Source organism: Vombatus ursinus, unplaced genomic scaffold (genome assembly GCF_900497805.2).
Source record: "Vombatus ursinus unplaced genomic scaffold, bare-nosed wombat genome assembly UNPS02014768.1, whole genome shotgun sequence".
Classification (NCBI taxonomy): Eukaryota; Metazoa; Chordata; class Mammalia; order Diprotodontia; family Vombatidae; genus Vombatus; species Vombatus ursinus.
Genome location: NW_020954546.1, coordinates 8,015,819 through 8,030,291, shown reverse-complemented (window position 1 = coordinate 8,030,291; position 14,473 = coordinate 8,015,819). Strand labels below are relative to the sequence as shown.

Genomic DNA, 14,473 nt, shown 5'->3' with positions numbered 1-14,473 from the left:
TATAACTTTTTCTATTAAAAGAAAACTCTTATTCTCCTAATCAAAGAGAAATTTAGTCTGCTGGCTCTCTCTGTGTATGAAATAGACTTGTTCCTAATACATAGCTCCTGGTGTCTCCCAACTGTTGTTTTTCAGTGCAGTTACAAGAAATTTCTCTGACAAAATGGAATAAAGCTTTCTCCTCCATTGGATTCTTTTCCTTCCATTGATAGGTAGATGGTTCAGTGGATAAAGCACTGGACCTGCAGTGAGGAAGCCCCGAGTTCAAATCCAGATTCAGACACTTCCTAGTTTTCTCCCTGCAGAGAAGAGGTAGTGCAGCCCCCTCAGTAAGGCATAAGACCAGAGAAGTCTTTTAATATTTATCTGCTGCAGTGTTCTCATCTGTAAACTGGGGATAGTATTAACACCAACCTCTCAGGTTTATTGTGAGCACAAAATGAGTTAATATTTGTAAAACACTTTGCAAACCTTAAAAGTGCTAGATAAATGTTAGTTATTATCGTGTCCTAACTATTTCTTGCCACTCAAAATTTGCTAACATTGTCCTCCATGGCTGGATTGTCTTTTGCTCCATCTCTCTGCCTATTTCAATTCTTATCCAACCTTTAAACTCAATCCAAATACCACCTCCTCTGGGAAGCCTTCCCCCATCTCCCTAGTAACTGATGACCCTTTCTCTTCAGACCTCAAATAGCATTTTGTTTTACACTTCTCTGATATGCTTAACATTTGCTGTTCTGTATACACTATTCTGTGCATAGAGAGAGAGGCAATTTGACTACTCAGGGTGCCTGTGGGGTGATGGGGAGGGGAGACCTAAGGCAACCGAGCTCCACCCAGGCCCTTTACAGTCTTACCCTCATGTGATATGCATGGAGAATAATTGCCATCATTAAAATGGAAAGGAGTTGAAAGGAGCTTTCTCATTCCAAGTCAGAAAGTAGACTGAACACACAGAGAGGCTGCCTGAGGCAGAAACAATGAAGTTAAAAGACCAGCAATCTAAGCCTGAGGGTGTCTGCTGGCTCCTAGGTTGCAGTGGTCTGAATAATAGCCTATGGGGCTAGGGTTCTAAGAAATAACTCTCCAAACAGGAACAGATAGCACAGCCCCTCCAACAGGGCAGCAGAGGGCCTGAAGAGGCCTCCTAAAACTAAGCAACTCAGTCCCCCAGCTCAGTGAATAAAGCAGCCTTCCCAGAGATGCCACCAGAGGATATCAGGGGCATTTCACAGAAGCAGCACATGTCCTTGCCATGTCTGCTCCATCCATGAATGCTCCCCTTGTGTCTTCTCTGCCCATGCATATGCCTTATAATTATATGCTCCTCCATTCATGCTTCTGTATATGCCCTCTTTCCCACAGGTCATCTGGTTACCTATGGACCAGTGTCCCCTGGTTTGTCTGGGGAGACTCTTTGGTCATTTATTTTGCTGTGCTGTTGAATTACATGTCCTTTGCTTTGAACTAGTATTTCCTCTCATTGGCTGATAAAAGAAACACATCAATAAAGGATCATGAACTTTGATTTTCAGTGAATGCTGACCCACACTCATGATATGCCTCCAATCTGGGGGTAACAGTCATGGAAATTCCCAAGTGAAGGAGAGTCCCAGGTGCTGTATGTATATGTAGACTAGATTGTAAGGTCCAGGAAGGCAGACGCCTCTGTCAGCGCCTAGTGCTGTGTGGTATATAGACAAGGGACACTTAATAAATCTTTAGTGAATTTAAGTTCAACATTCCAGAATTATACCGTAAGGAAAGATCAAAAATGCTGACAAGGAAGTAAGTGTGGAAAGGCTTCAAAGAGGTGATTTTCAGGGTTCCCTTAGAGCTCAAACATTCTATGAGCCTCTGACCCTTGGGAAAGGAAAGCCTCATTGCTTGAGGTACTAAAGAGGAACTAGTCCAGAGACTCAAGAAACTAACCTTGGAGACTAAAGCCTGCTCTGGCCTCTAGGGATTGACCAGGTTAATAGGAAATAACCTGGTTTATAATTTGAACTCTTCAAGCTGATGTCCCTCATCTCACACAGGAGTAACCGTGGAGCAGAGGCAAGAAGGTAGAGCAGCCAGCAGAGGAGGACCTGAAAAGCCCAAGTCTTCTTCTCATTGCAGGCACCTGGGCAGCAGCTCACTGCCAGAGGTGATTCCACCTCTGTTCTCAAGGCTAAAGTGGGAGCTTTTTGGCTTTTGCTCATGAAATTCATTTTCTTCCCATCAAGAAACCACAACCTCTCCTTTGTGCTTTACATCCAGTTTCATTCATCTGTTGTTGTTTTTTTTTTTAAAGAAAAAAATACCAAAGGAAGAGGTAAGTCATATTTCTTTGATTGACATGGAACATCTCAATTTTTTCCTCTGCCCACCATGAAGACTGCTTCGGAGGGAGCAGAGAAAAGAAGGAGAAGACCTGCTTTGGGGCTGCTACAGTAGTGCAGGCAGGCACTTGGTAATGAGGGCCCATGGGAGCCATGGGAACAGCAGGGAGAATGGAAAGGACAGATTTGGGAGATGTTTCAGAGGGGAATGGACAGGATTTGTTTCCCAACAAGGCTGGGAGAGAATAGAAGATTACACAAATAAAGCTACTGGCTGCTATTCCCATTGATCTACTCCTTGAGCCAATAATTCCATTAAACTTGAAGCTTCAGCTTCGTGTTTGTAGGTGAACATGCTCTTTTGTGTGTAGGCCTACTCTGATCTACTTCTCTACCCAAGCCTGCAGGCCAGCCCCAACTGCCCAGACCTCAGCAGGAGCCTGGAGGTAATTTACTCTTTCTAGATGACAATTAGAGGTACAGGAATATTTCTGAAAAGAGAACATACCCTTTAACAAGGGCACCCCAAAGAACCAAAGAAATATTCTAATTGGAAAGAACCTTAGATATATTCTGGTCCAAATACACTTTATTTTACATATGAATAAACTCAGACCCAAAGCTTAAAGATGATTTGTGCCAGGCCACCTAATCTCTAAGTGGAAGACTAGAATCCAAGTCTTCTGTCTCAAGGTCAAGTGCTCCTCCCACTCCACCTTCTGCCTGAATTCACCCCAAAACATCTCATCTATAGCACATTCTTTTTTTTTTTTTGGTTAGGCAGTGGGGTTAAGTGACTTGCCCAGGGTCACACAGCTAGTAAGTGTTATATGTCTGAGGGCAGATTTGAACTCAGGTCCTCCTGAATCCAGGGCCGGTGCTCTAGCCATTGCGCCACCTAGCTGCCCCCTACAGCACATTCTTCTGACTAGGATTCAAATGACCTGAGTTTGAGTCTGAGCCTGGCCCATTCCTACTTGTGAGATCTTGGGCAAAGCACTTGATCTCAGCCCGTTTCCTCATTTGGAAAAGGAAGGGGTTGAGTGAGATGACTTCCAGGGTCCCTTCTGATTCTAAGTCAGATCCTATAACCTAAGATGAATCTGTCCATTCCTTTATGGGCAGAGGGATAATCTTTAGGTACAGGCCTGAAAAGCCCATCTTCAAAGTATCACCTCCTCCTCAAGCGTTTAGAAGGTACTTTAGAAAAAGCCGGGTGGTGTAGTGGTGTAGTGCAGCACCTGGCCTGAGTCAGGAAGACCTGACTTCAATCTGGCCTCAGACATTTACCAGCTGTGTGGCCCTGATCTCTCGATGTTGTTGGGAGAATCGAATGAAATAATAATTTAAAGTACTTCCCCAGCGGCTGACCTATATAGCATGTGCTCTATAGATGTTAGCTATTATTATTAATAAGAGAATAGTGGTGCCACAAACAAATGTAAAAAAAATGGGGGGAGGAGACAGAGAGAGAGAGAGAGAAACAGAAAGAGAGAGAAAGGGAGGGAGGGAGGGAAAGAGAGAGAGGGAGAGAGAGAGGGATCTCGCTAGCATGGTTTGGAACATGTATTTGAAGTGTGGCTATGACATCCAGGTAGGGGTGCCTTGGAAAAATCTAGAAGTGGAGGCATGGACATAAGCAACTTTTCCAAGAAATGTAGCAGTGAAGGAAGGAAGAGAAATGAGATGGTAGCTACATGGGCTAGAATCATCAAGGGAAGCTTTTTTTTAGAATTACGTCTGGAGCTTAGATGGGAGGTCAAGGCTGCACATAAAGGTTTCAGAGTCACTTACACAAACATAATTGAACCCATAGGATTGAATGATATTTTCAAGAGAGAGAGGGAGTAGAGAGAGAAGAGAAATGGGCCAAGAAGATACTCTTCAGGAATACCCTTCTTCAAAGGTCTATAAAGGACAGAGGACTAAGAAGAACTAAGAGAACGTGACAGCCATAATGATAATAATAACAATAGCTAACATTTAAACAAAACCTTCTATGTGCAAGGCATTGTGCTAAGCACTTTATGTTTATTATCTCATTTCTTCCTCACACCCACCCTGCAAGAAAAGTACTATTATTATAACTGTAAAATACAGTTGAAGAAACAGAGGTAAACAAAGGATAAGTAACATGCCCAGGGTCTCAGAGCTAGTAAGTGTCTGAGACTGGATTTCAACTGAGATCTTCCTAACTCCAGGCCTGGCACACTCACTGTCCACTGTAACACTTGGCTGCCTTAGCTATAAAGCCAAAGAAACACATCCAATAGTACCCAATAGGAAAGAGGAAGTTAAAAGAAGGAGAGAATTCAAAGAGGATAAAGACTTAAAAAAAAAAAGAGGCCAAATCATCTGAAAAGAAGAGTCATTGATGATCCTTAAGGTGATGGTCTGAACAGAGAGATGGGGATGGAAGCCCAATACTAGGGACTGAGGAGAGGATGGAAATGGGAAAAAGCAAAGGCATTTTGGGGAGACTTTTACAAGAAGTTCAGCGATGAGAAAAGTTAAAGCATAACAGCTTGATAAGATTAAGCAAACTAGTTTTTTGTTTGTTAGGTTTTAAGTTTTAGAATTGAGAAGACCTGAGCGTATCTACACACAGAGGGGAAGGAAAGATTGATGGTGCATGAAAAAGAGAATTGTCGCTGTAGTAAGGTCCTGAAGGAGGGGGTAAATAATGGTGCAAAGACCCAGGGAGAAGACTTAGACTTTGTTAGGAAAAGGGATGTCTTTCACTTTGAGAGAAGAAGGAAGTAGAAGAAAATGGGTAGGGATGCTGAGAAGTGTTGAGAGGGAGAGTACAGTCGACTGAAGGGTGAGTTGATGTCTAATGTCCTCAATCTTCATAGTGAAGAAGGAGACAGAATTGCAAGATTGAGAGAAGGGACCTCACTGGCCATCTTGTACTGTCCACACACAAAAAGAAGCCCCACTATCACACAACCTACAAGTGGCAAAATCACCATTTGTGGGAATGAGGGTCAGAGGGAAAGAAGAAGTTGGAGTTGATGCTGTGGGGAATAACTCGTGAAGTGAATGAGGGAGAATAGAAGTACTATCAAGACTCAAGGCTGGTAACCCAAGCTTTCAATGGCTGAAATCATCAGGGTGGCATGGTTTTCTCTATTGACCCTCAGAAATCCTGGGTTTTGCTTCTCTTTTCCAGATTGTCTTTCCCTCCAGTACATTTGCATTCCTAATCTATTGTTTCCTCTTTCACTTCTTTGGAGAGACTTACCACTGTAGATTCAGGACTCCAGATATAGGATTCAGAGATACTTGCAAAGACATAGTTGAAGTCAGAGGTTTGAATGAGATTTTCAAGGGAGAGAGAGTAGAGAGAGAAGAGAAGTGGGTCAAAGCCAGGCCTTTGAGGGACACCTTCCTTCAGAGGTCTGGAAAGGACACAGAAGGAGTGGTTAGAAAGGGAGGAGAACTAAGAGCATGGGATATCTCTGAAGACAAGGCTTGGAGAAGCAGCATGGAGAATTGGAAAAGGCTCTGATCTTGGGGTCAGAGGATCTGTGCTCAGATCTGCTGCTTGCTAGCTGTGTAACCTTGGGCAAATTACTTAACCTCTCTGAGTACCAAATTCCTTTTCCACAAAACAAAGGAATTAGACTACTAGATCTCTAGCTGTCTTCAGGTTCTAAATGTAGGGTTCTAGGAGCCACTCTAAAATGAAATGTCCTGAACCATTCTCCATATATGGTGTGATCAGGACTATTACTTCCCTTTCTCTGAGAAGCAGATGAAGCTGGCCCATACCTCATTACCAACTCTTAAATTGAAATCAGAGTGGACAAAATGCTCTCCCATGGTACTTCCCTTTAGGGGATCTGTTGTCAACAGGATTTGGGCTGAATGGGTCATTAGTTGGACCCAGTGTGGCCATTCCTATGTTCTTATTTTCTCTTGAAGTACAGAGAGGTCACAGGCTTAAACAGCTTGAGAACCACCTTTATAATCAAAGCACAGCTTCTGTCTGCCTCATGAGCTAACCTGCCCTCCCAAGCATCTTGTCTTGCTTTTTGCCTCTCATTTCAGATCCAGGTGGGATGAAAACAAATTTCTTTCCAGAAATGGATGATCCCTGGACAGTGGACAAAGGTCAGACCTCTCTAATAGTTCTCATAGATCTATCTAAAGTTTGGGTTCATCTCAAATGATGTGGATGAGATGATGAAGTGAGCTGGGCTGTATTATCTTAGCATTTGCATTTTATTTGCCATGAGACAGTTTCCTTCCTACAGGATGTCACCTAATTGCATCCTTTAAAGAAACATTAGTATAATACTCATGACATTCCATTATTCACTCCAACAAAGGGAGATCATGGGCACAGGATGTCACAGCCACCTGGATCAGTGCAAGGACACAGGATTATGTGTTTATATCCCCAGTCAAGGAGTTCTGAGGGATACTTGACCTTGTGGTTCTAAAGGATACATGGCATCATTTTCCTTCAGGGTCAATTTATGAGCCACACAAGAAAATCAGTTTCATTCTCTTATAACCCAACTTAATCACCTACAGGTTATGAAGGATCTTTGGTCATTCTCCCAAACTAAATCCACCCTCAAAGAATGAAGATTTGTCACCATCAAAGATGTTTCAAAGCAATCCTGGAGGCTCAGGAGGCAATTCCCAAAGAGGAGTTCCCTAGAAGTTTTAAATAAGGGTAGCATCATTGGAAAAAGGAAGAAAACATGATTTTATTAAGTGCCTATTGTGTGCCAGCCACTGGGCTAAGTAAGGGCTTTACAAATTTTATCTCATTGGATTCTCACAACAAACATACCAGGTAAGTGCAATTATTATTCCACTTCATAGTGAACAACCTGAGTTAGAGGTTAAATGACTTGCCCAGGGTCACATAGCTAGAAAGTTTCTTAATCAAAATTTGAATTCAGGTATTCTTGATGTCAGGTCCAACACTCTATCCATTGCACCAACTAGGTGTCTCAAAATATAAAGAATATATAAAGTATAAGCCTAAAGATTCTCAAGGTGACTACGTTGAAAGGATGAACTTCATCTGGCATGCTTGTTAAAAAACCCAGCCTCATTGCCGTTTGACCTAACATGTAGACAGTGCCAAATCTGGGCAAAAGTTGCCAAGGAGGCAAAGTTTGTAATTCACTTCCTTGATTTTCTCTTTGTTTCCGTCTGCTGATTTCTGCTCTGATGACTCTACCACCTTACATCATCTTTCCTTGGTCTTGTGCCTCCCCTTCCCCATCCCCTGGAGTGTTTGCCACAATGCCCCCTGTGAAAATGAGTTTTGAAGAGAATGGAGATCTTTAGCTTGAGAAGAGATTTATGGGGGACATGATAATGTCATGGCAAATGTGTGTGGGCTCTTGTTCCACACGCTGCCACGATGCCAACCAGATATTCATGTCCCCTTGGGGGCTATCCAGGGGGCCGGCCCGACAGGATGTCACCTGGCTAAGGCAGCTAGGTAGCTAAGTGGGTATTGTTGGCCTGGACCTCAAATTTGACCCCAGACACTTACTAGTGCTGTGACCTTGGGGTCAATAAAAGGAGTCAAGAAAGAAAGCAGTATGAGTGGACAGTCTTTCTTTTTTTCTTTTTTTGTATTTGTAATCCCAGTGCTTATCACAATATATAACACATAGTAGGCACTTAATAAATGTTTATTAAATTACTGAAAGAATGTCACACCAGCAGAGCTTTTGTATAAAACAGCAGTCAGTCCATCATTGAGCTCAGTGCAAAGGGGTCAGTGAATATCAGAGAAGCAATCGAGCCAGAGAAAACTCCAGATTCATGAGTTGAGAATTCCAGTCAAGCCAACGTTCCTCCCTTGGGTGGCTGTCCTTTGGTATTCATATGAGCATGTGCTTGTCCATCTTTGCCCTTCCTTTGCTCTCTTTGTTCCAGGTTAAGTACTTCCCGTTGATTCCTGTAGCCTATAGTGTAATAAGGGGGGGGTGAGATAGAGGAAGGGGTTAACTCTCTCCTCCCCCAAACAATATCATTTTCTATTTTCATTCCAGCTATGAAGGACATTAAAGAGAGGGGAAACCAAACAGTTGTCACTGAATTCATCTTCCTGGGGTTTTCCAACCACCCAGAACTGCAGGGATTGTTCTTCCTGATATTTTTGGTTGTATATCTGGTAACCCTTCTGGGGAACCTTCTCATATTAACAGCCATCAGAATCAACCCTGTTCTTCATACTCCTATGTATTATTTCCTCAGCAACTTGTCCTTCCTGGACATCTGCTACACCTCCACCACTGTCCCCATCATTCTGGTCAGTTTCTTCCAGGAGAAGAAGACCATTACCTATGAAGGCTGCCTGTCTCAACTCTTCTTCCTTGTTACTTTTGCAGGCTCTGAGTGTGTCCTGTTGGCTGCTATGGCTTATGACAGATTTATAGCCGTTTGCCATCCATTACGCTACCCAGTTCTCATGAGCAAGAGGGTCTGTGCCTACTTAGCAGCTGGGTCCTGGATGTGTGGGTTAGTGAATTCTCTGACACACACAGGGCTCACAGCAACCCTCATTTTGTGTGGTCCTAACCAGATCAGCCATTTTCTCTGTGATATCCCTCTACTCCTGAAGCTCTCTTGCTCAGATACTTCAATCAATGAGGTCGCACTCTATGTATCCAGTGCCACCATTGGTCTGAGCCCCTGCCTCTTCACTGCTGTGTCCTATATGCTCATTATCTCTGCCATTTTGAAAATCCAGTCTGCTCAAGGGAGACAAAAAGCCTTTTCCACCTGTGCCTCCCACCTTACTGTGGTGGTTATCTACTATGGAACCATAAACTTCAACTATGACCAGCCCAGCTCAGGTTACTCCCTAGATGTGGTCATCCTGGTTTCTGTCCTCTTCTGTATTGTTACCCCCATGTTAAATCCTATCATCTACAGCCTGAGAAACAAGGAAGTCAAAGTTGCCTTGAGGAAACTATATGAAGGGTATATTTTACCTAGTGATTCCAGTGTTCAAATAAGTTCTTAACCTGGAGTCCATGAACTTGAACTAAAAAAATATTAACTCGAATTTTAAATATAATTGGTTTCCTCTATAATTCTATTTATTTTATGCACTTAACAACTTTATTCTCCACTACCATACAGTCCTTTGTATTCTCTCTAGTATCTATTTTTATCTTCAGTCTTTACCTATCTACTGGTTGCATCCTTACCTGCCTACAAACATGCCCCATTTCTCTTCACCTGCCAAAAATTCCTCTATAACCCCATGGCTAACAGCTCATATCTCTCCTCCTTTGTGGCTAAACTATTTGAGAAGGCCATCTGACATCAATGCCTCCATTTCCTTTCCTTTCAGTCTCTCTAAATTCTCTAAAATCTGCCTTCTAACTTCATCATTCAACTTAAAATGTTCTCTCCAAAGTTATCCATGATCCCCTAATTTCTGAATCTAATGGCCTTTTCTCAGTCCTCATCTGCAACCTTTGCCACTGTTAATCACCCTCTTCTCCTCAATACTTTCTTCTTTCTAGTTATTCCTGACACTATCCTCTCCTAGTACTCTTCCTATCTAGGGGGTCATTCCTTCTCAGTCTCCTTTGCTAGATCATTATTTAGGGCATGCCCACTAACCTTGAATGCTCCACAGGGTTCTGTCCTGGCCTGTCTACTCCTTCTTCTCTTTTCTTTTTCATTTGGTGATTTCATCAGCTTCCATGGATTCAATGATCATCTCTCTGCTGATGATGCTTAAATCTATTTATCTGGTGCTAAACGTCTCTGCTGACCTCCAGTGTCATATCTCCAAGTACCTGCTGGACATCTTGAACTGGATGTCCCATAGACGTCAAACTCTACATGTCCACAACTGACCTCAGCTTTCCCCCTAAATCCTCCCTTTTCCGTAATTTCTCTCTATTATTGAGGTAACCCCCATCCTCCTAGTCCCCAGGATCACAATCTAGGTGCTATTCATGACTCCTCACTCTTGCTCCCTATATCTAATCTATTGACAAATCTGGAAATGTTCCCATCATAACATCTTTTGCATACATTCCTTGTCTCCTCTGACCATATTACTGCCACCATACTGATATCAGACCCACACCATCTTATGTCTGGACTACTCCAAAGTTTGTTGATTGCTCTCTCTCTACTCCAGGCCATCCTTCACTCAGATGTCACAGTGATCTTCCTAAAGCACAGGTCTGACCATTGTACCCCCCTACTCAACCAGCTTTAGTGGCTCCCTATCATCTCAAGGATCAAATACAAAATGTTGTGTTATTCAAAGCCCTTCATAACCTGCTCCTGCTCACCTTTAGTCTTTTGTTTTGCTGTATTTATTTTTAATGTCAGAATAAAACAAGAATTTCCATTAAATATTGTGGTAAAACAGATGATTGCACATGAAACTGAAAATCTATTATGTACAATTTGCTATTCCTTTAAATAAACTTATCAGTTCATTTTTTCCTCCCTCCCCTACCCTGTGCCCTAGAGATAGATACCTTTAGTCTTCTTACTTCTTATATTCCACCATGTACTTGGTGATTCAGTGATACTGGTCTTCTCATTGTTCCTTGAAAAAGACACTCTATCCCCAACTTTTTCACTGGCATTTTCACTGGTCATAGATCCCCCATGCCTGTAATACTTTCCCACCTCATGTCCACTTCCTGCTTCCCTGGATCCCTTCATGGACCACTTAAAGTCCTACCTTCTGCAAGAAACCTTTCCAATCTCCCTTCATTCTAGTTCCTTCCCTCTATCTTTTATCATTTCCAATTTATCCTATTTATAGCTTGTTTTGCATGGTTGTTTTCATGTTGTGTCCCTCATTAGACTTGAAGGTCCTTGAGAGCAAAGACTATCTTTCTTTGTATCCCAGGTAAAACTTTCTTTATATTCTCAACACCCAGCAGAGGACACATTCTAAGTGCTTAATAAAATGTTTATTGACTGACTAAGAAGGGGGTGGATAGATTTCATCAGACTGCCAGAGGGGTCCATGCAAAATGGTTAAGAACCCCTAGTCTAGGTTCCTATATAAATGATTCCTATGGTGGGAATAACTGAGAAGAGTTGAAGGGTTAGAAACCTAGAGGGTAACTCAATAGTATGTGACTGTGAGATTCAATCAGAAGCTTTCTTGAGAGCGAGGACTGGGATTTGTTTTGGTTTTGGCCTTTCTTCAGCCCTTAGCATAGTGCCTGCCACACAGTAAGTTATTAATGAAGAACCAACTTTAATCTTGATGTGTTGGGGGCAAAGGGGATATTCTTAATAATTAGAATTTTTGAAAAGTGGAATGGGTTAAATAACTATAATACACAATAACAAATCTTAAATTAATTTTTTAAAAATACTGAGATTGAGGGTGAAAAGTCCTTACTAACCGGGGGCTTGTAGATGCCTAACACACTGTCCTGTGGTATTTACATTTGGGGGATCTATGTCTCTAAAGCACTGCACATTTCATACTGTTATAGCTCTATAATATCAGGTCTTCTACTGAGCACCATTTCTATATTTATCTTTCATCTGGGAAATTAACATAAGTTGTTAATATGCTTGCGAGCTTTTGTCTTCTTACATGACACTTTCAGATGATTCTTATCCCAGCATAATTCCAACAAAATATCATTTAAAATACACCATACAATTGTCTTCCTACCACTTGGCAGGCACTACATCATCTATAGAGCTAAAGACTCTCCATGAGCCATATGCTGCCCTATGGCGCCAATGAGGGATCAAGACTGGCAGCAAGGTAACAGGTCTAAACAGGAAAAGCCAGGAACAGGCCCCAGGTGATCTGATTGGATAAGTTGTATAAGGTAGAAAAGGTGGAATGGAAGGAAGAAAAGAAGGAAGGAATGGGTGAATGAAAAGGTATTTAGCAAGGATTTACTATGTGTCACACATTTTGCTTAGTCCTGGGGACAAATATAAAAAGACACACAGTTCCTGCCCTCAAGGAGCTTACATTCTTACAAGAGAAGACAACATTCATAGGCAAGTGGAAGCCAGGGAAAGAGAGGTGGAAAGAGATTGGGGTGGGAAATGAGTATGCATGTGGCAGGCAGATGATAAGATGGCCTGGACTAGACAGCTGGATAGCTACATGATTAGTGCATACCCATTGTGTCAAAACAAGAAGAGAGAAAAAAAAGTTTTATTATGATTTTTTGAACTAAGGGCCAAGAATGAAATTTCTCTGAATGAGAAGAACCACCCTCAACCACTATTATCAAACAATGAATGGTTTTGAAAATTAGATTTTGCTGCAGACTTGATGTTTCTTAACGAATCCATGGGCAGCTACGTGGTCCAGTGGATAGAGCACTGGGCCTGTAGTCAGAACCACCTGAGTTCAAATCCAGCCTCAGATACTGTGTGACCCTGGGCAAGCCACTTAACCCTAATTGCCTCAGTTTTCTTGACAGTCAAATGAGCTAGAGAAGGAAATGGCAAACCACTCCAGTTCCTTTGCCAAGAAAACCCCAAATAGGATCATGTAGAATCAGTCACAACTAAAAACGACTGAATAACAATGAATTCAGCATAAAACTACAAGGAAAAACAGCACTTATTTGTGAAATTTATACCACAGTAAAGTCATGTTGGTGACAACTAACATTGTTTGAATCACAAGTAATGTCAAGCTGCTTTATACATTTCCATTGCTGTCAAAAGTTAAAACAAGTAAGATTAAACTTTAAAGTGTGCGCACACATTTTTTTTTTCCTGGAGAAACCAGTTGTTAATATTTACTGGCACATTCCATTATACATTGTTTGAACTCAGGGGGAGTGTAATAGAAGGCCCAGGCAATGAAATCATCACCAGACTTAGCCTTGGTAATATAGGCTAATAACAATAATAATGATGATGATAATTAATATATATATATGTATATGTATATGTGTATGTGTGTATGTACACTTCCAGGTTGGCAAAGTATTTTTTATCCATTATCTCACTTAAGCCTTGACCTTGTATTCTCTCTCTCTCTCTCTCTCTCTCCCTCCCTCCCCACAGTGTATTTTTCATATACACATATACATAGATATGTACATATATACATATATGCATATATACACACATATATAATATTATATATAACACATGTATTACAGATGTATATTATGTCCCATATATGACACAATACAATTCAGAAAAGGATAGGAATATTGGGGACATAATAAATGAAAACTTCTTGGAACAAAGCACCACAAAAGAATATTTTATTTTATTTTTTTTTATTTTTAACATGTGTTTTTGAAACTTTGGGTTACAAATTTTCTCCCTTCCTCCCTCCCCACCCACCCTCATTGAAAAGGCAAGCATCTTGATACAGGTTATAGATGTGTAGCCATGCAAAACACTTCCATAGTAGTCCTGTTGTGAAAAACTAAGTATATTTCCCTTCATCCTATCCTACCCCCCATTTATTCTAGTCTCTCTTTTGACCCTATCCCTCTTCAGAAGTGTTTGAAAAGAATATTATTTCAGCTAAAATGTTGGCTGTGATGCTGGAGTGGGGAGGCAAGATTTCAAATGACTCATTTATCTGGTTGAAGAAAGGGCAAGGTCAGAGATCTGGGGAGGTATAGACAAAGAAAGAGAAATCAACAATTTAAGTTAATTCAAGGAACTTTGAAGAGGTGGTAATCAGGAATGAGAGGGAAAGCATGTGGAAATAAACAAACATCAAATTACTAAGCAAAATTAATCTCAGGGACAAAATATTAACTTGAAAGAGACAAAAATCAAGACCAAAGAAATAGAAGATGTAAATTCAACAATTATAACCATAAATATACTTGGATTTTAAAATACAATAAAAAGAAAGAGAATAAAAGAATGGATAAGAAAACAAGGCCCAGCAATTTGTTACATATAAATCACACTTCTAAAAAATAAAGCTGCACACAGAATGAAAATGGGAGACCAGCACAAAATCTGCTAAGCATCAGATGAAACTACTGTCACCATTGAGTGTATTTGCACAAAATGGTATATAGCATCTAATTCATAAAGATGAGCGGGACAGAAAACAGACCCCCCAAAAAATAATCTAACAATTGTAGACTTTAATGTGTTTCACAGAACAGGATAAAGCTAATAGAAAGAGAAATTAGGAAAACATAAAACTGATA

At 41.1% G+C, this 14,473-nt stretch overlaps 1 protein-coding gene across 1 annotated transcript; it reads left to right on the top strand.

Moving 5' to 3' along the window:
- Window positions 1–8,358: 8,358 nt before the first annotated feature.
- Window positions 8,359–9,333, top strand: LOC114042859 (olfactory receptor 5V1-like). Its single transcript, XM_027861608.1, has one exon. It carries the CDS (start codon window positions 8,359–8,361, stop codon window positions 9,331–9,333), a length of 975 nt encoding a protein of 324 aa, XP_027717409.1.
- The last annotated feature ends 5,140 nt before the right edge of the window (window positions 9,334–14,473 follow it).

Bases quoted from the DNA above. Each gene is read 5' to 3' on its own strand.
- LOC114042859 (XM_027861608.1), top strand. From the start codon at position 8,359: ATGAAGGACATTAAAGAGAGGGGAAACCAAACAGTTGTCACTGAATTC.